Below are 21,879 nucleotides of genomic sequence, written 5' to 3'. Positions count from 1 at the left end.
AGACTTTTTTAAAAGCTGTAATATTAGAAACAGTAAAGCTTCTTTCTCTAAAATATTTCTCACCAGACCTACAGCATCACAACAAAGACAATGCTACTCCTTTCAAAAGTTTAGTATTATGTACACCTTTGTTTTCTTTCCACTGTGATTTTTCCCTAATTCAAACATGTAAATAAATTGTTTCTAAAAGTTGAATGAATGCTGATCTAGTTTTCTTAAGGTCTAATTAAAAAAACTACTCAATTAATCAAAATTATTAACATTTTGTGATAATGCTAAAGTTTTGTTCCACTTGACGAACAAACCACCCAGTTCTGAAGATATGGTAGAAATATTTTAAGACTAAAAGGTATGTTTACTTCTCCACTTAGCCACTAAGCCAGTGTTTTTCCAATTATAGGCAATCTGAGTCAGCCAGTCTGCAGCAATGACTAACAGAGAACTCAATCTTTCATTTTTACACTGTTTATTATGAACAAAGCAGCTAGAGCCAATCCTTTCATTGCTGAAAATAAGGTACAGAGATCTACCCACAGCGATCAAGAGTTGGTTAACAGATTTGTATCTGTGCCATTATCAAATGTCATTGAGAGTCTATCAAGGAAATATGTGGCCATTGCCAAACAGCACTATGCACCCCATTACCACCACTGCTTTAAGGATTTCATCTCTTGAGTGCAATTGCAGTCAACAAATCACAGCAGCATCAAATATACTCTCACATCCTGTTTGGCTTTATCTAAATGTCAACAGTATTTAATATATTGGCTTAACTGGCTGCAACTATGCAACTGCACAATGGATAATTGACCCTCTTTTCGACAAGTTTTTGTCACTGTAATTTATTGCAAATATCATTCCTATCCTCTGGGCAGCTTACATCTTATAACAGCGTTTCCCCAAACTTTCCGGACTGGCGGACCAGCAGCGGTGGGGGTGGAGGGGATGGTTTCGTGTGCACGCCGCTTTCACAAATGCAGATGTGCATGCACACGCACACAAATGCACGTTTGCCCACCACTTCTGCCGCCCGGTTCCAAACAGGCTGCAGCCCAGCACCGGGCCACGGACTGGGGGTTGGGGACCCCGTCTTATAAAACATAATACAAGTCATTAAATTACAAGGCGTTTTAAATACTGGTCAAGTGTATGATGATAATTTCCTAATAAGCAAAAATCTGTGATTCATCAACCTGGGAAAGAAGATATACATTATGGCATACACTTAAACCTGGAAAACTAAGTCTCCCTTCTCTAAAAATTTAAACTTTCTAAATGAAATAAGGAAGAGATAATTTCCCAAAGCCTCCAAAATGGTGCATTGACTTTCTGAAACATTTTGTGCACATAGAGAGCAAAGCTTCTTAACTTATGAACTATGGATTCCATAAGACTTTACAGGAGTCTCTGAACCACCACAATTTCAATTTCTTATTCAAACCAAAAAGGAATGAGCAGGTCCTCAATGAAATTTACTTTGGGGCACAATTAAAGTTTTTATCTGTGCGATCTAAATTTATTTCAAGGTTTTAAGGAACTGGCCATTGATTTTTGCATGAAAAATGATAGGGTATATTTGTAAAGATTATATTTATATTCTACCTAGGGAAAGAAAATCCACTTCCGGTGCTATAAAATTAACCATATTAGGTATTTTGTGTACTTATGCACACTTTTCTGCAGCAGAAAATCCCAGCTTTTAAAACATTCTCAAAGATTAGGAACCATTTGTAACAAATACGTGTTTTCAAAATATTGTTACAAACATTAGGTTTAAATGAGGCCCAAGTTTTGTTTTTGAGAGCAACTCATTTAAATTCAGTTGAATTATCTGAACTTTATGTCTAGTTATTCTCAACTGAATAATATTTATTTGGAACACAATCAAAAATGTTAATTTTTTTTTGACAAGACAGAGTCCTCCTTCAAAGGCATTTGATTTAAAACAGGGATGTCAAACTCACGTCGTCATCACGTGATGTATCAGGATTTTTTCCCCTTCGCTAACTGGGGGTGGGCGTGGCCAGCATATGACGCATCTGGCCAGCGGGCTATGAGTTTGACACCCCTGATTTAAAGCAACCAACGTATAAAAGGGACTTTAAAAAAGCCATTCAGTATGGAATATTTTTTTTAAAAAATCCACAATTAATTATAGCATATAAAATACTTCCAGAACATCCAGCATTATTTTTTATATTACCTTAGCCTTTTTTAGGCAGCAATACAGCATATAACATTTAAATACACTTAGTTAGAATGCTACTGATACAAAATTCTAAATGAGGCCATAAGGTAAGGAACCAGTCTAAAATATAAGACACTCAGAAAAACAACCTTGCTTTTAAACAATACACAATGATGGAATGATAGTGGCAGACTCTGGATATTATTCATTATAAAGTTTTCACTGAAAGGAAATTTTAAGTCACTGTACTTGAACTGACTATGTGCAGGCAGCATCTGATTTAAAAATAGGGAATGCTTTATATAGCATTCAGTTCCTTCCTGTGGCATCTATCCATTACTTCTCACCACATTCTTCATGGCTACTAAGTCAATGCTAAAATCTTTCTGTACCCTTTTTTAATTACCTCAGCTGAAATGAATTTGTAATCCACTTATCTATCCAAACATTCTAAGAGTCTATATTCTTGTCCAAGGCTATTGAATTAATGATTTATGTCTGATGGCTGTCTCAGACGATTCCTAAAATCTATATACATACCAAGCAATTTGGAATTCTTTTAAGGTAATACAAATCAATTGGAACTAGAATGTAGCACAAAGCACAGATGCTGTATCAGGATCTGGAAAACATCACAACTACCAAAATGCAAATTCAGAAGAAAAATTTGTTTTGCGTATATTAGACACCTCAAAGAAATGGAATACTATTTCATATGATATGAATTTAGTCTTTTATTGCTACAATTTGGGCTGAATCACCAGGATTGTTCATATGAGATTGGACTAATCCTGTAGTATAAGCATATGCTCTCCTTGGTTATATTTCCAGAATTTAGAATTTATCAATGCATTAACTTTCAGCTGAGGGAAAAGGAACTGTGATGATAAATCTAGACCTCATTAAAATAATGGACTGTTGACATACACTGTTCAACACTAAAATAAGCATTTTTTTTCCATCAAAGGGGTAAAAATAAGATTAAAAAAATATTCAGAAAATTGCCATATGAAGAAATTAAGCTTAAATAAAGTTTTACCAAAAGAACAATTATATTGAAAACTTGAGGCATGTTTTAACAGAACCTATTAGTTATGTTACAGTATTCCAGTAGCCATTCCCTCTCAACTGAACTTATAACAGGTCAGAAAGTTATATAACGAAGATTAAAAATTAACCTAAATTAACCCAAAAAATGCTTGCATATACATACTAAGAACTTTTTTTAAAAAGTTTCTAATGCTGCTATTTATATTATTGATCAGAATGTAATTCTTATTTTAAAAATAAAGCACTTTCGTTAAACAATAAAATGAATCATTGATTTTGCAATGCAAGAATCACAGTAGCAGGATTAATGATTAATGTAAGAGAGTCTACTACAATCTAAGAATTCTGAAAGTGCTTACAAACAAACTTTATTATTGGAAATAACTTCTGAAAAGCCGTCTTCTATACTTGCAAAGATATAATTGTCTCCAGAAAGCTGTATTTTCTTTGTGAGTCCTATCCCATTACAACACTCTACGTTTCTAAATTGTCACCAGTAGATAGTAACAATAGCTTTAATGTTACATTCCATCCTCACCTTCTACAATTTGCAATCATAGGTTGGAAGACAAGAAGCACGGCAGAGAGCTAGTCTCCACAATCTCTGTTTTTCACACATGAACTAATCAAGAACAAGAATCTCTTTCTTTCACATTTGAGTTAATCATCCATCTGTTCCACAGAATCCTTAAGATTCCAATCAAGTCTTGTACTTCTGCTTTCTTTGTTATTAGTTCTGCTAGAACCTAACCATAAGAAAGGTATTCTTGCCTTGTGGAAATGTTATTTTTCCTTCTGCTTCCATAATCCCCCACTCAATGGTGAAATTCAATTTTTTTTTACTACCAATTCTGTAGGCGTGGTGTAGCTTGGTGGGCGTGGCAGGGGAAGGATACTGCAAAATCCCCATTCCCCACCCACTCTGGGGCCAGTCAGAGGTGGTATTTGCCGGTTCTCCGAACTGCTCAAAATTTCTGCTACCAGTTCTCCAGAACCTGTCAGAACTTGCTGGATTTCACCCCTGCCCACACTATTATCATTTCCTAACCCAACCTTATCAACACAAGTAACAGGCTTTAAGGTATTTTTCAGTTATCAATTATTTGTTAATGAACAAATAAAACAGGTTTAGCAACATTTCAAAATTATTTTCTAAAGCTGAAACTAATTCTAGTTTGTAAAAAATCATCTTCCGATGTTTTTCAAACAGTACAGACCAAATAAAACTTTCTATATATGGGTAGTCCTCTACTGATGACCATAATTGAGTCCAGAATCTATGTGGCTAAATGAGAAATTTGTTAAGTGAGTTTTGTCCCATTTTACAACTTTTCTTGCCATATTTGTTAAGCGAATCACTGCGGTTGTTAAATTAGTAACACAGGTTGTTAAGTGAATCTGGCTTTCTCATTAACTTTGCTTGTATCGCAAAAGGTGATCATCTGATCCTGGGACACTGCAATAAATGCATAAATGTGAATCAATTGCCAAGTATCCAAATGTGAATCACATGACCATGAGGATGTTGTAATGGTCATAAGTGTCAAAAATGGTCATAAGTCACTTTCTTCAGTGCAGTTGTAACTTCGAACGGTCATTAACCAAACTGTTGTAAGTTGAGGACTACTTGGATTCAGATACAAAACAACATTTTTGTTTTGGTGAAACTTATTTGATCCAAATTTGCATATGGAATATAACTAATGCATTTAAAAAAATTTCTACAATTGAGGTTCTAACTTTATCCAAATAGGTGCCCTCCAAATGGGTCAAACAGGCTTCCAAAATTGCTAGTTGGAAAACTGCAGTCTATCATATTTGGAGGGCATTAAGTTGATAACAGCTAATAGTTTTTAATGTTAACTGTGGCACATTACATTGATAACTTAATGATGCATAGTAAAATGCTTTTATCATCCCTTCCTAAGTGCTTTTTAAATTTCACAAAAATTTGTCAAATTATATATCTAGCCACATAACGCTGTGTGAGTAGAAATAGAGAGAAATGTAGGCATCCTGTAATTCAGAGGCCCCCAACCTTTTGGGTAGCAGGCACCGGTTCCGTGGAGAGAGATTTTTCTGCAGATTGGAGGGGGTGTGGTTTTGCATGCTGCCTGCATCCCGCGGATGGGGTTTCACTTGTTTCGGCAGCCCAGTTTCTGGCATGCTGTGGCCTGGTTCCAGTCTACCAACCGGAGGTTGGGGGCCCCTGCTGTAATTACACTTTATAGTCATTTGCTTGTATATGCCAGATGCAATCATAAGGAAATATATTATGAAGTTGGCTCATTAAAATCAATAGATTTTGCTTTGGAGTAAATTAGATTCATATGGCATTCTTCATTCATTTTTGGTTTCCTTTTATCAACGAAGATTCAACCATATTCAGTGTATTTGGAAGAACAGAACAGAACAGAACAGAAACAAGCCATGATGAATACAAATAAGCACAAGTAAAGGAGGAAGACCAGAGATCAAGGTGCTATCAGCCTTACCCATTGTTGCTGTTGCTGGAGCTCTCTGATGGTATTCTCAGCTTGCTCTAGTTTAGTAATGGCCTCATCACTCTGTTGTTTGATGGTGGCCAACTCCCGTTTTGTAAGATAGTTTTCCTCAGCTTCCTGGGCCCTCGTCACTTGTCCCTTAGGACATAATTTTCTTTTTAAAGCAATAGGAAGATCGATCCAGGGAAGACCGAGAGTTTTACATATTTATTCTGCCGTACGGTTAAGATCTTGCAAATCGTCACGTAAGTGTTAACAGCCAATACATCAATTTAGTAAAGTAAAGCAGTTTAGTAACTGCACCACCTTAAAATGTTTAGTATTCTTAAGCAAGGTCAGCTGTGTACCTGCATTCAGTTGAACTCTGTTCATGCATTTATTATTTCATTTGTGCATGCACACGTCTGTTACCAGTTCATAGTAATCTACGGAATTAGTGGCAAAAGATGAGAGCCCACCAATGATTAAGAATCCTGGATGTTATTAAAAGTAACATGCAGGCATGTGCTTAAATATTATCTGATATGGCACAATTGCTCAATTAATTACAGTAAACATTTCATATGAAAATGCATGTAGTTATCCATGCGCTAAAAATAGAAAGCTAAGGGCTTGTTTGGTAGCAGAAAAAATAATTAGTGTGAAATACTAAAGTAGTATACCTGTATCAATCTATCTGCCAAGGAAGCACTTTCCTACAAAAAGGGAAAAAAATTCAGACAGAAATAAGAGAAAGGAGAAACAAAGCAACAGAGTAAAAACAGAGAATTATGCTCAAATTTTACCTACTTTCCCAATACAATAAAGTTAAAGCATGCATTGTTCCAATAGTTAAATCTTTCAGTAGCATAGGCTACCGGTAGTTGATTTTGAAAAATAACATTTCATATTTTTACATTTTTCTTTAAAGTTCAATAGTTCCTTGCTTAAAGAATTCTCCAATTACGTGAGGAATATATTTGATCAAAGTGTTACAAACTGAAAGGAAGCATAATCTGAGCATATTTTAAAAGTTTGGCTATCCAAGAAAGGCAGAACCACTTGTGCTAAACAGGATTTAAGGAATAAGAGTTCAGTAATGAAAAAGTCAAGTAAGAAGATCTGAAGTATACAAATAAAATATGGCTAATTTTAGCAAAACCTGGCTAATTTATCATTTACAATGATAAATTTACAATGATAAATTGATATCATTTACAACGATAAATTGAAGAGAACTTTCAGAATAATTCAAATATTCTGTCATTTTTCAATCCAGAAACATCCACCTAAACCACAAATGTATCAGACATTTCCACTTATAAATACAGCAACTCAGAACAAAATAAATCAGCAGATCCACATGCAAAATTTGCTTTAAGGAGCAAAAAGACACAGCTAAATGAAAATGTGTTTGTACTATCAGATTAGATTAAGTAAACTTCTTGATACGTACAGATTAGGGAAAATTTATACTGTAGACAATATATTCAAGATGATTTGAGATTTTAATCCTTTTCTAAAGTGATATGATTTAGGAAGGCAATTTCCATCCTACTTTGTGAGATCCAAGACAGAAACTTTTAGTAACAAGTAATATTTCCTCAGAACATACTAAGGACAGCTCTCGTTATGGGGAATAGCCATATCCTAGGGAAGAAGAACAAAGTTTTGGGATCAAGAACTTTTATGGCTCTTTTATTTTTTGAAATCTTTTTTTTTAAAAAAGCTGTGATTAAGTATCAGAAAAAAGGATCCTATTTATTCCCACTGAATATCTATCAGAGAAGGAAGGATGGGTTATATTTCATGCTCTGAGTGGCAACAAGCTTACTACAGCTGAGGAGGGATGATGTCATATTGATAGACACCAAGATACATTAAAATATTCGAAGAAAGGTATTAGCTAATCCTTCAAGAACACTTCCTGAATCATAGCGGTTCCCAGGGATATTGACTTACCTAGATTTAAAAGCTAAGCATAGCATGATCTATCCTAGAAGATGGGCACCCATACTTACTAGGCTCTCATTACTTTTTAAGCTTTCCTAAAATGGAGATGGCTCTCTAAAAAGCTTGTAAGAATATAGCATGACATAATTTATACATATGATGGAAAAAAGGGAATATTAGCCCTTAGATCCTTTGGGTGAAACTTTGTAAGAGCCAGGGATGAGATTTTACCGTTTCAGACCGGTTCGGGTGAACCGGTAGATCCGCCGATCAGCTGGGAGTGAATCAGTTCGCTCCGCCGATCAGCTGGGCCCGCCCACCCCTGTGCTTTAGTTACCTATAACTTCACAGCTGATTAGCGTGGCAGACTGGATTGCCGCGCCTCAGCTGTTTTAATTCCCTAGCACTAATACGGAAGGTGATTTTTTGTTCAATTGCGCACGTGCGCAAAGAGCGCAATCACCGAACCGGTTGTTAAACCGGTAGGATCCTACCACTGGAAGAGCCAACAGATTTTCCAAATCTGAAACCATTTAGAAACATGCCAAATAAAAGAAGTTCAATTACATTTCAGGATGAATGGCTGACCCTCTGATTATTCTATAAATTCTACCTACTGCTAGGTTTTTTAAAATATATTTTAGGAGCTGGGACCAAGATTTGATTAGACTGAATTAGATATTTCCATCATATATTTAATTTGATAACTACAGGGTTTTTTTTGGATATTACAGAAAACCTGAAGAACAGATGTGTGAAAACCACTTCATGCTACTTTAAAAACCATAGTGAGCAATATCTTTTGTCTTATTTGGGCTAAAAGAGACAAAAATAATAAACATCCACTGCTCATAGGAAACTGGATTCCCACTACCTAGGCATAGAACGGAAAATTCGGATAGATTCTCTAATTCTTACAGTTATTGCTGCCTCTACTAATAAGAACAAAATAAAATTCTGCCCCAAAAGTAAACATTTCAAAAGTAGTGATAGCATTATAAAAGCAGCAACATTGAAGAAACAGAATATTTTTGACAATTTCCTTATGCTTCAGATTTTCTGCTGTTCTTGATATAAGTACCAGGCCAATATGAGCTATTAATCATAGCTTTCACCCCTGGGAAGCCTATTTCCACAATCCCAAGGAAAGTAGGGTTTTTCAGATTGCCCTCTCATTGGTAAATATTTCACACCACAAGTATATTTGCAGTACCTTCTACAGGTTAAAATAAGGGGATTGAAATGGAACAACATGACACAACCCAATGATGTACATTTTAACCCATATTTTCTAACAATGCTGCATCAAGAATTTGAATGATATATACAACACTTCATTTTTAAAAATAAACTGTTATCGTTGCTATCCTTCACCTCACTGAGTGTTACATAATTATGCTAGGTCCAGTTATTTCTGTTCAAATACATTTTCATCTTCACCATGCAACTGCCTGACACAGTTTTTTTCCTTCCTTTGATTCTGACACTATTACTTGCACTTTTCTCTCTCCCTCCCTCCTTCTGAAAATTAATGAAACAGGCTGATTTTGGAACATACTTGATCCTCTGTCAAGGGGGGGAAAAACCATGGTTCATATAAAAGGATCCAATTTTCTAAAACAATTACATGTCATTCTTTATATGTCTACAGTACATCTAGGAATTAAAGGATGAGATAAAATGGGAGATAGTTACTTGATCTTATTAGAAATTACTGATATTTAGACAGAGACATAATTAATTTGGAATTTGACAGAAACTCTATTCTTCATAGCTCTTCAAAGGATAAAGATAGCTATTCTGTTCTTAAAAACCTGGAAGTGAATATATTTGCAGCAGTATGAGGGGGAAATGAAGATCTTCATTTGATCTAAGCAAAACTCAAGCAAAGATTTATTGAACAATTGACAAACGATGTAATTCACCTGTGTTTTATTTTCTGTGATAAGCTTGGAACAAAAACAAAATTTCTAAAAGTAATTCAAGTTTGAAAAAATGGACAGCAGCTAGACAGGTTGTCATATTTTCTCAGTTAATTGTAAGTACCAAAGAAATGGAAAATTTAGGTGGAAGAACTATTACACAAATGCGAAGAATTATTTTCTTAATGCAAAGTAGAAAACGACTTGGCTTCCTGAAGACTACCTGGAGATGCCAACTTTCAACTGTTGTCCATTGTAAATATACTTTAACTCCCCTCTCCCAATGAATTCCATGATACCCACACTTATGTTTTCATACAAAATGGCAACTAGAGTATACTTTAAAAAATCAAATCTTATTATGAAAGCCCATCAATACAAAGAACAGGAATAATACCACATTATTAATCTTCATGCAGCTACTCTGTTATTAATAAAACGTTTAGGACTAACATAATTCAGGCTTCAGTTTCTTGGATACTTACTTTTTCCAGCGTTTCAATTCTCTGTTTTAAGAGTCTGTTTTCTGTTCTCAATCTCTGAAAATCAAGCAAAACTGTAAAGAACGTTATCTGAAATATTTGTCAAATAATTTCTATCTTCTGGAACTGAAGGACGTTAATTTTTTTAAAAAAGAATATCGGTCATTCTGTGGACTGCAAGGCTTATAACAGCTGTTAAACTCAAAGCTAGACGCTTCTCAGTATTTCCTCAAAGGGGAAAACAGACTCCTGATATATCATATACCTCATCCTTTCTAATGGTGCAAAGTTATAACATTTTGTAAGCCTCCCAGAGCCGCTTCAAACAACAAGATGGGCGGCATATAAATTTAATAAACAAACAAACAAACAAATAAATAAATATGCAAGCTGATATTTCAGTGATCATCAGGGAAGTTACAACTTAATTCAGAATTGCTCACAGCTAGATTTTAAATATGGTACACAAAACCAACACTATGGATGCTGCTTGCTTTCTCATTAAAATATATTCAGATGTGCATGTATTAAATGTAAATGTTAAACTTTCTAGTACATTAAACTCAGGCATATAGTAGAGAGATATCTTGCTTTTGCTAGAGTCCTTGTTTATTCATTGATGGCAACTGCATTCACCTTTATTCCAAAAGTCTTAAAACAATGGATTCTTGATTTTTCCTTTTACATCACATCTCACACAATATTAGTCTCAGTGCTCTTCTGACAGAAGAGAATTTTGAACTAATTCAAAATGAAACCCAATATTCCAACCATTTATAAAACACTGATTCTCAAAGCTACTTCTGAATTAGCATAATTCTATTAACTTCTGTATTTCCTGTTACATTCATCAAAAAACACACACCCTACAACAGGATCCTAAACATCGGTATATTAAAAATATAAAAAGAATAAAGTAAATGAAATAAACCCACAAACATATACTTCATATGTTTTGTAATAATAATCCTGTCCAATCTGACTTTTTTATTACAAAAGTGAAATTCCTATTACCTTGCTCAAATAATTAACTACTTACCTTAATTTCAACTTGTTCTTCCATTTCCTTTGTTTTTATAGTAGTATATTCTTTTTCTAGCCTAAAGAATATTGAAAGACATGATAATCTCTTTTTAATAATATGAAACTGTACTTACTACTACTGATTATTGTTCATATTAATTTGTATGGGACATCAGTGGCTATGGGAAGGCAGGGGTATGAAAGAAAAGAAGGTGAGATAATGGCTAGGCCAGAAGAATAAGCCCTATAGAGAGAAAATGGAAATGCCTACATTTTCTATCTAGGGATAAGAATAAACTCTTGGTTATATGTCTGGCAAATAAATAGACTTTCTAGAAACTTCTATATAATAAAATTCATGTACTTATGTAGAAAGAGAATGTCATAATTCAGTGATTCACCTCTTTGTAATAATAGCATGGTGGCATTTTTAAAGAAAAGAAATACTTACTTTTTCATCTTTTTTGCATTATATTTGACTTGGTAAGCCATTTGGATTAACTTGTCTGGTCCACCATCAAATTGATGTGGAACAACCTTTTGAAAGTGCTGGAAAGAGAATGAAAGCATAGAGTTAGAAGTGAGAAATATGGATTTATACCCGCGTGTCAAGTAATGCAATACAATGGCATGTTTAGCTTACCTGTAACATCCCTTCCATGTCAAGTTGCACTAATTCTGCTTGATTCATCTGAAGCAGTGCCACGCCAACCCGAAACACAATCTCTAAACCCTGTGAATAATATCATTATTTTCTTCCAAATAAATATTTGTAATGCTTATTTTTTAAGAATTTTTAAAATAGCCTTACATTGATATATTTATTGGAAAATGACACTAAACTTAATTAATAACCCATTATAAATGGGGATTTGAATTCAGCTTCCCCAGAAACACAAAATGTTAACCAAACAGCCATCCATCTTATTTGATAGTCGTGATAGCTTACCTCAGACATAAATATATCAAATATTCTTGTTGCAATTGGTAGTGGGAAAGATGTAAGAAAAATAGTTAAGAACCATGAGGATGCGTACATAGACGTATGGAAACTCTGGGCCTGGAAATGCATAAAAAGCTCTGGAAGTTGCTCCTGAAAGAAGAAACAAATCGAACAGTTGTTTTCAATAATGTTTCTGAAATATGTATTTTAAAATATTTTACATAGTTAGACATTGGAATTTGAAATCCAATCTGGAAGACTTCATATGTCATTAGAAATTATTATTAGAGATTATTAGAGATAAAATCATTAGAGATTATTTAAAAGAACATTAAATCAGGGGTGAAATCCAGCACAGGTTCTGGAGAACTGGTAGCAGAAATTTTGACTAGTTCAGAGAACTGGCAAATACTGGCAAAGAGTGGGGTGGGAATGGAGATTTTGCAATATCCTTCCCCCAGGAGTGGGGAGGAAATGGAGATTTTGCAATATTCTTCCCCTGCCATGCCCACCAAGCCACGCCCACCAAGCCCACAGAACCGGTAGTAAAAAAATTTGGATTTCACCACTGCATTAAACTATTTTTATATTTAGAAGTGAAGCACTGTTATCTCATTAAAACATTTTACATAGAGAACATGTTTAAAATACAAAAGACAATGTGTTAAAAATCATAGATAATAGTACCATTGCTTTCTACATTTCATACTTCGGCATTTTTCTGCAACCTTTTTGCAATTAATTAATGCTTATGCACTCAGCTTTTTAAATCAACTGCTTAAAAACATAGATATAGGCAAGAGATAACAGATTTTTTTAATGTACCTGTATCATGGATTCAAATTGATACATACAAAGGCCCAGCTCAGCCATACTTGGTTTGAAGAGTTCTCGAAGTCGATAATCTTGCATTAATTTAAAAAATACACAGAAGGCTTCTTCTTCTGGCATCTATTTTGAAGGAGATTACAATCACAGCTTAACCTTCTTAGTTACAAAGCACTTCAAAAGTTCACAAGACGTTTTCAACACCACTTAATTGCAGGTGTAATTCAAGAGATGTATCTGGAAAAAATTACACCTGCCAAGCCTTTAACAAGATGTGTTAAACTGCAGCACTATATATTTATTGCAGCATCTAAAGAACTGAAGAAATAATACTGTTGGTATTCTCAGGTCCTTACAGCCTCCCTACGTATGGTAAGCAAATGGCACTGCAGATGTGAGCAAGTCTCCTCTTTCTTTTCTCAATTTGAGTAAATATGTTCTGCGATTAACATAACAATCCTGGGTCTTTCTACACTGGACTTCTAACGCTAATAATTTCTTGGCAATAAAAAACATTGTAACCAATTTTTCTACTGTTATCTAATACAGTGCTCACATACATAAAACACCATTGGAATTGGTGTTAACCGTGACCTCATGTTGAAAAAAAATCCCTTTGATTTATAATCAAACCACATAAGAGTTATGGTTTAGTATCTTTGTGAATGAGATTATATATGTCTTGCTGGAAGATGTTACAATTCTCTAGAAATCTTCTCCCATAGATGACCTGTTTCTATGTTCTAGAACCGCGATGGCAAACCTATGGCACACATGCCCAAAGTGGCACACAAAGCCATATTGCCAGGCATGTGCGGCCTTGTCTGTTTGTGTTCCCGGTTTCTTGTCTACATGCACAGGCGATCAGCTGTCCTTCGCGTGTGCGGCACTGCCAAAACCGGTGTAAGCATATGCGCCAGTCAGCTGATTGTCAGGTGCGCATGTGTGCCAGAACCCGGAAGTTGGGCTTTTCTTGAGCGCGATCCCTTCGCGCACGTGGCAGTGCCAAAAACTGGCCTGCGCATGCACGACGACCAGTTGATTGTCGAGCGTGAATTTGTGATAGAATTGCAAAGGTTCACCTTCACTGTTCTAGAACAACTCTTTAAATAAAAAAAAAAGTCAGATGTAATGGGATTTTCTCCCTTTTAGCAAGCAAGGGAATAATATACCGCTCAAAAAAATAAAGGGAACACAAGCAGAAGACATCCGAGATCTGAATGAATGTACTAGCCTTATTAAATACTTTGTTCTTTACATACAGTAGTTTATGCACTGTTCAAACTACTAAAGGGAACACAAAACTACTGTATGTAATTAACAAAGTATTTAATAAGGCTATTTTATTCATTCAGATCTTGGATGTTTTCTGCTTGTGTTCCCTTTATTTTTTTGAGCAGTGTATATAGTTGCCTGTAGAAGAGAAGAAAAATTAACAAGATCTTCAAACCTTGACTCAACCCCAAAAACTTAGAGTGTGACTTGAAAAATATATACATCTGTGATAAATTATGACAACTCCCAATATGAGGGAGTTCTAATTTGTAAATATTGCCCCTCCTTTTATTATTACTCTCTTACTTTAAATGAAGTAGTAGAATTTCAAGATAACTTTTGAAATAGGAGGCTCTTTCTTCCTACCTGCATAAGGAGCAGACCAACAATAAAAGCACTTCCTTGGCAATAACCAACCTCACGATCCACTAAAGAATATGCCTAGAAAACATTAATAAGAGGGTAACATTTAGAAAGAATAATGAATATCCACATTGACTTTCCCAAATAACCTTAATGCTTTTTATCTTCAGAGGTGAAGGTGCGAATGCCACTATAATAGAGAAAATGTCTGCAGATTATACCAGAATTCCCTAACATTTCCAGGTTGGCGGCCCAGAGCAGGAGGAGGGGGGAAAGAGGGGATGGTTATATGGGAGGGGCAGGCGCATATGTGTGAGTATGCGTACATGTGAGCACCCATGACATTTGTGATGACACTTATGCAAGTGGGGCTGTGAGTGCCCGCAATAAGGCTCACACGAGTGGGACCGCATGTGCCTGTGAGATGACACTCGCTCGAGTAGAGTGGGGACTGTCTACGACGCTCGTACAAGTGTGGCTGAACCACCCGCGACACTTGCGGTGACGCTCATGCGAGTGGGGCCACTCCATGCTGCCTGTTGGCAATTAGACCACAGCCCAGTAGAACCCAGTTTCTAACTTGATATGAGAGGAATAACTAATTATAGTTTTATACAGATAATATAATAGTAAATTACATATTTATATTTTGAAGATTTTAAATAAAATTCGTTTTAATAACTTTCAAACTTTATTCAATAAAATGCAGAAAAATTTTCGTGTTCCATGACAAGCACCATAATAAATTAGAATCCCAAGCACCATTATTCCTTATATGTCAGAAAAGAGACAACAGTGTAGAACAGGGCTTGCTCCATGTCACTATCATTCAATGCATGTTTAATAATATTAGCTAGTTCAATCAACAGATTATATGACAGCTTCCTACATTCTAGTCATTATGTTTCAGAGTTATAATTCAATTTATTTTCTAAAAAAAAAAAATCTCCTTTAGTTAGTTTTACATTAGCCAGCAGATGTAATATAAAGAAAGGAAAGTGTTTTCAATTATAACAAAACTTATTTGCTACATAAGACAAGCTATCTAAGATAAGTTGTCTTGGGAATTTACAGCAGATGTGCTAACCTTTCAACAATAGTTAATTCCGTCTCTAATATCAGGGGTTTTAATTGAAACCGTGAAGTCTTTTGTATTTTCTAAAGGTCACATTTTTATTCCAACATTTCACTTATATATTTTTTCATTTACAGATGAAAATGTCTTTTTCACATAGCTACATACAAAGCAGGTTAAAAGTTCATGGACTCTGAAGCATTTTCAGATCACAAGACAAATACGGTTGAAATCCAACAAGTCAAGAAAACGCTATCTGGGGAAAGTTTACCAAAGTAGGAGTGCAACCTTCATAACTTTGAGAATTGTACCCATAAGTGTGTCAAGGACCTATTTTTAAGAGGGACTCAGAGACATTAAGTGGTGAAAAGATTGCATTAAGCATCTAAATCTAAAGACTGTGTAAGATTATGAATGTATTAAAACTATAGCTATGGCTATCGGGATCTGGATATTTTCTATCTTTAATCCTAAATTTATTTATTTATTTATTTATTTATTTATTTATTTATTTATTTATTTATTTATTTATTTATTTATTTTATTATATTATATTATATTATATTATATTATTATATTATATTATATTATATTATATTATATTATATTATATTATATTATATTATATTATATTATATTATATTATATTATATTATATTATATTATATTATATTATATTATATTATATTTCTATACCGCCTTTCTCTCGTAGGACTCAAGGCGGTGTACAGTCAAGAAAAATATAGATACACAAACATCATAAAATTGCTAATTAAAATTATTATTATAACATAGTTTGGCCCAATTAAATAAAACCTAAAATTAGATAACATTTTAAAAACATTCACATGTCCATATGTTTAGCCCCCCCCTGTTGAAACATCAGGGTTTTGAGGGCACGGCGGAAAGCACGGAGATCAGGGATATTTCGTATCTCAGGGGGCAGTTCATTCCAAAGGGTTGGAGCCCTCACAGAGAAGGCCCTCCCCCTGGGAGTCGCCAGTCAGCATAATTTGACTGACGGTACCCTGAGTAGTCCCTCCCTGTTTACTCCCAGGTTACACTGCCCCCATTTGGACTGGCATCACATTTGGGATCCTTCTTGGACCACAATTCCTACTCAAGCAGCAACCATGCCTAGAAAAGTTTTAGCAGAGAATTAGTTTAGTTTGCCATTTGAGCCCGTATTTGGACTGGAAGATCCTTAGTCCCTCATGCTTTGGTGATCTCACATTTCAACCATTGCAATATACTTTACATAAGACTGCCCTTGAAGACAATTGGAAGCTATGGCTAGTCCAGAATGCAGTAGCATGTGCAAGTTATTGGGTGTCTCAATATGTTTATGTAACACCTCTTTTCTAGGACACATATTGATTACTACTAGTCTAGGTGCAAATCAGTATGCTGATTATCACCTATAAAACTCTTAATGGCATACAGTCTAGTTATTTGAAAGATGTCTTTGTAGTTGCTGCTTGTCCTATATGATCCATCAATGTTCAGTTTCCATCAGGTAGGCTATCTGATAGGATCCAAAAAAATGAGCCTACTCTATCACAGAGACTGACCCCTGGAATGATATCTCCTTAGTGCAGTGTTTCTCATTCTCAGCCCAGAGGAATTCTGGGAGTTGGAAGTTCACACTTCTTAGAATTGACAAGGTTGAGAAACACTACCCTAGAGCAGTAGTGTGTTTCACTTATCTTTGCTACCAGTTCAGAACTGTGAGTGTGCGCGGGGACGCTTCTGCACATAACCTTCTGCACATGCGCAGAGCATCCGTGATGAGGTCCGGGTGGATGGGCGGAGCCTCCCGCCACCGCTACCGGTTCGCCCGAACCGGGGCAAACTGGTAGAAACCCACCACTGCCCTAGAGATGTGTACATCCTGCACCTGACTTTAGTTGGATGAGCACCTAACACCAAGCCATCTTTTTTCTACTCCTGGTTCAAAACAATTACTGCCTCATTTTTAGTGAAGTTTAAGGAAGTCTTATAATAATGTCCAATAAATGCTTTCGTTAGCTATTACCCACATTGTACAGAAAAGCAAGGCAAATCACTGTGCTTTATTAATTATACACAGTAAAACAAGAATCCCTCAATAACATTGAAAGACTTTAGAATACCACCTCAGCAAAGGACTGGGTATTAGATGGGCATGGCCTTTTCCTCATCTCCAGTATCTAATATTCAGAAGTAAATGAAGATAACAATAATATTTATATGCAGGAAGTAAACCTTTTTATTATCCATTAAGACATTAGGTTGATAACTTACCTTCATGACATTAAATAAAACCTCCTGCCCAAAGCTATCTTTTTCTTTAAAAAAGTCATGTTCAGGATACGTTCTAGCAATGTCTCTTCTTATGAGCTTTTCACAAGGCGAAGTCATTTTCAAGAGTTCTGAATATTGATCCTTAATTGTCATATTTTGAGCTGTGCACAAAAGCTGCCAAACTATTGCTCGGAAATGATGTGGTATCCCTTTTCGAACAAGTTCCTTAAGGAGCAAAATATATATGTTTTTAAAATCCTGATGAGCTTTAGTTATGGACAAAGTTCTCAACTTTCTACAAGGTTGTGAAAATTGAAATCTACCCAATAATCCTAGAATTTAAAAAAAAAAATCACTAGCCAAATGCAAACCAGATGGCTTACTATAGTTAAAATTCTTACATTGTTGTTGCCTTATTTATTTGATTCTTATTTGCATCCCGCCTTTATTATTCTTACAAATCATTGAAGGCAGCAAACATATCCAACATACCTTCTTCCCAGAGTGGTATTCAGCAGGTTCTGATCAGTTCTGGAGAACCGGTAGCAGAAATTTTGAGTAGTTCAGAGAACTGGTAAATACCACCTCTGACTGGCCCTGCCCCCATCTATTCTCTGCCTCCCGAGTTCCAGCTGATCGGGAGGAAATGGGGATTTTACAGTAACCTTCCCCTGGAGTGGGGTGGGAATGGAGATTTTACAGTATCCTTCCCCTGCCACGCCCACCACACCACACCACGCCCACCAAGCCACGCCCACAGAACCGGTAGTAAAAAATTTTGAATCCCACCACTGCTTCCTCCTCCTATTTTTCCCATAACAACAACCCTAATACTGAATAACAACACTCAACAAACCTTAATCTGTTTCTCTTTCTTTTTGCGGATATCATCCCATTCATTTACTATTCTCCCCCAGAGCATCCAGGAATCTTCTTCAAGATGGCTAAGATTGCTAGAAGCCGATGAGCTAGACACAAGTGAGGAGCCACTGTTTCTTCTTGATCCATTTACAGATCTCAATGATTTGCTGTCAGTCTCCAGCAATCTGGAGGAAAAACACAAAATGGGTTTCTCGGCTGCCAAAATATTCAACACATTGCTCTTTTCATTCATAGAAAGTGTAACTGTAAGTCAAATTCCAATTTCCTGCACAGATCTCATTTGTTGTATTTTGACAGTATAACAGAATTTATCTATGTACAAAGTGTTTCTTAAACTACAACCGTATTTAATTTTTTGAACTTTTATGCCTTTGATTAAACAAACAAAAAAAAAATAGAAAAATGAAAACTTTTTATGTATGTATTTATATACTACTAAAACTCTTTGTAACCTTCAATTAGCTCACACAATGCATCATAAGGCAAACATTTCTGAATCAAAGTACTGCAAATCTGCTAAATTAAACAATTCGTACAAAACATTCATGTTACTTCTGTGTAATGGAAATTTTAAGGCGCTTCAAACCAATTGTATTCACAAAGTTGTGACGGCTGCAGGTTTCTGCAGTTAGTTGAAGTCACATGATCATGATGTCCGATGTTCCCTGCCAGCTTCTCGCAAGCAAAGTCAAAGGGGAAGTTAACGCTATTCCCACTCCCACTGCTTTTTTGCCTGCCCACGGTCGTTCTGTTTCTTGATATAGGTAAGGAAATACCTCTGAAAGAATGACTTAATGGCTCATAGGTTTTCTAATTATATATACATGCATGAGAAGCATATACATATTATAATACGTATTATACATTCTACACAGAAATTTCAATGAAATACGACTATACTTAATTGTAATCATCATCTAGATCTAATTTAGGTAAACAAGAGTCACTTTGAACAGCAAGATAGGTGACATATATATTTAAGTAAATAAACAAAAAAACCTTGTTCATAAATCGGAAGCAACATAATATTACACTTCGTTTTTAAAAGATCCTATCTCTTCAGAACTATAATTCTCAGTAAGAAATTTTATTTTGAGAGCCCGGGAAGAGTACAAAAGGAGCATAGGCACATCATACATTTTAATAGTTTCTCAAAAGATTACATGGACTATGGCTTGAAAAATTTAGCCTCTTTCCCCAGGCACTGGGAAGGAACCATCTGTCAGGAAAACTGATCAGGAATAGAAAGAATTAAACATCTCCTCTGCCATTTATTCCCTCATGCTATTGTGTCCCCACTCTGATTTTGACTTCCAAACCCGTTTTAAGAAAATAAGTTCATGAAATGAGTTATTGACTGAGACGGGTGGCCACAGAAACTGAATAAATACATAAATAAATAATTCGTATGTGCACTTCTACAAGATTCATGAAAGAGCTTCTGCGTATTCTTTCTCTCAATTTTCAAATGGCTTAATAAATACTATGCTACTTCTTTGATTCTAATAATATAGGTATGAAATTGTGATGAATTCACCTATTTAACCTAGCAAAATTGCAAGGCTCTATTCCAAAAAGCTGTTCTTTACACGCTTCACAACAAACAAGTCCAAATTCCAGACTAAGCTTAGAAAAGGATATATTCTGAAAGCAAAAAAAATACTTTTAGCTCTATTGCTATAAAACCACAATCTAGAAAATACTTATACTGTAAAATATTGATCATTATTCTATTATGAAAATCTTACCTGAATATGTTCATAGTTTTTTAATTGACAAGGTTGAGTTTAATGCCATAAGCACAAAGTACTGTAAGCCATTTCCTTTCCATTAATGATTTACCTTTTACAAATAAGATTAGTTGTTCACTGGGACTGAACCAAACCAACTTTGGTGGGGGGGGGGGGTGGAACTTAACCCATTCTTTAACCTGATATTTGTATAAAAAGTTATTTTATATTATGTGTCTAGAAAAAATATCAGTGTTTCTTCTTTTTCATTGACATATTTCTGTAAACTCTTCTTCATCTGCTCAGATCCAAAGATTCCCTCACCCAACACACAAAATAATCATTTTAGAACTCCTCTCAGACATTTATCAAATCTAGGCTGGTAGTTCCTGAAGTTTGCAAGGAAAGGCGTTACATTTATAAGCCATGACAGCAGCCAATTCATCCAACTTGTTAAGAATAACCCTTTCGTCCCTATACTAAACAAAAGATGATTATATTTTTTTAAAAAAATAATCTTAATCAATTTATAAAGTGTGGACCACAATTTCAGAAATTTTCCAAAAAAACAACTTATTATCCAAGTGTGAAAGTGGGTAAAACTCAAAACTTGCTGGTTGGGGAAAAAGTAGGCTGAATGTGTGAAACAGGCTCATTTCTGAAAAAGAGATAGTGAAACCAACCAGCTGACAATGGTCTAAACAACAAGAAGTATTTTAACACAGGAAATGAGGACAACCTATAAAGAACTAAGTGAAGCATAACAAGGATAGGAAACTGCCTACGTTGCCTTTGCTGTCATTTATCATTAACTTATGAGCTAGATCAGATCTGGATATATAGACAGATAAGAAATAAGTCCCTTCTCAGTTATTTAACGATAGTAACAATTTTTAATTATATGTTGGACTAAAGGAAGTTCGGATCACCATGTAAAGATTTGTATAGGTGTGATGAAACCAGGTTAATGGTCAAAACAGCATCATTTCTTCTAAAATTATTTTGGAAATAAAAAATACTTTAAAATATTGCTGCCAACACCCTATTAAGATACTTAAAGAGTTATTATACTAAGCTGATTTGCTGTCTTAAGAATTGTTTCCCTAGTAGCTTAGCCAGGGGCATATTCTCTCATGATTCAGAGGATCTAGAGTATATAAAGAATTAAAACTCTATTTAATTATAACATTGTAGGAAAGGTATTATAGATATATATTGTTTTTGTTTAGAGGTACAGAACTCCATACTTACATACAGAACCAGGGTTCACTTTTTTCATAAGACCTACCAACGTTTCTTTTCCTTTCACATAAACTGTCTCCTTTTCTTTTACGTCTTTTTTTCCCTTTAACTGTCCACTACATTTTTGCATGACTTTGGACCATTCATTCTCTCAGAC

General features: G+C 35.1%; 1 protein-coding gene across 1 annotated transcript in view; it reads right to left on the bottom strand.

The window, feature by feature from the left end:
• The window catches only part of EVI5 (ecotropic viral integration site 5), a 70,546-nt gene that overhangs the window by 31,757 nt on the left and 16,910 nt on the right, over positions 1-21,879 (bottom strand). Inside the window, exons 3-13 of the mRNA XM_070941198.1 lie at positions 18,725-18,914; positions 17,869-18,093; positions 14,514-14,588; positions 12,870-12,995; positions 12,051-12,194; positions 11,745-11,834; positions 11,553-11,650; positions 11,118-11,178; positions 10,082-10,135; positions 6,405-6,437; positions 5,734-5,880 (exon numbers count right to left, since the gene is read on the bottom strand). Of these exons, the coding sequence (XP_070797299.1) occupies positions 5,734-5,880; positions 6,405-6,437; positions 10,082-10,135; positions 11,118-11,178; positions 11,553-11,650; positions 11,745-11,834; positions 12,051-12,194; positions 12,870-12,995; positions 14,514-14,588; positions 17,869-18,093; positions 18,725-18,914 (1,243 nt within the window). The remainder of the gene's footprint in view (positions 1-5,733; positions 5,881-6,404; positions 6,438-10,081; positions 10,136-11,117; positions 11,179-11,552; positions 11,651-11,744; positions 11,835-12,050; positions 12,195-12,869; positions 12,996-14,513; positions 14,589-17,868; positions 18,094-18,724; positions 18,915-21,879) is intronic.

This window comes from Pituophis catenifer, unplaced genomic scaffold (genome assembly GCF_029215685.1).
Source record: "Pituophis catenifer annectens isolate HBS135680 unplaced genomic scaffold, rPitCat1.0.hap2 SCAF_3, whole genome shotgun sequence".
Classification (NCBI taxonomy): domain Eukaryota; kingdom Metazoa; phylum Chordata; class Lepidosauria; order Squamata; family Colubridae; genus Pituophis; species Pituophis catenifer.
The sequence above is the reverse complement of the archived record's forward strand: the minus strand, read 5'-3'. Positions and strand labels throughout refer to the sequence as shown.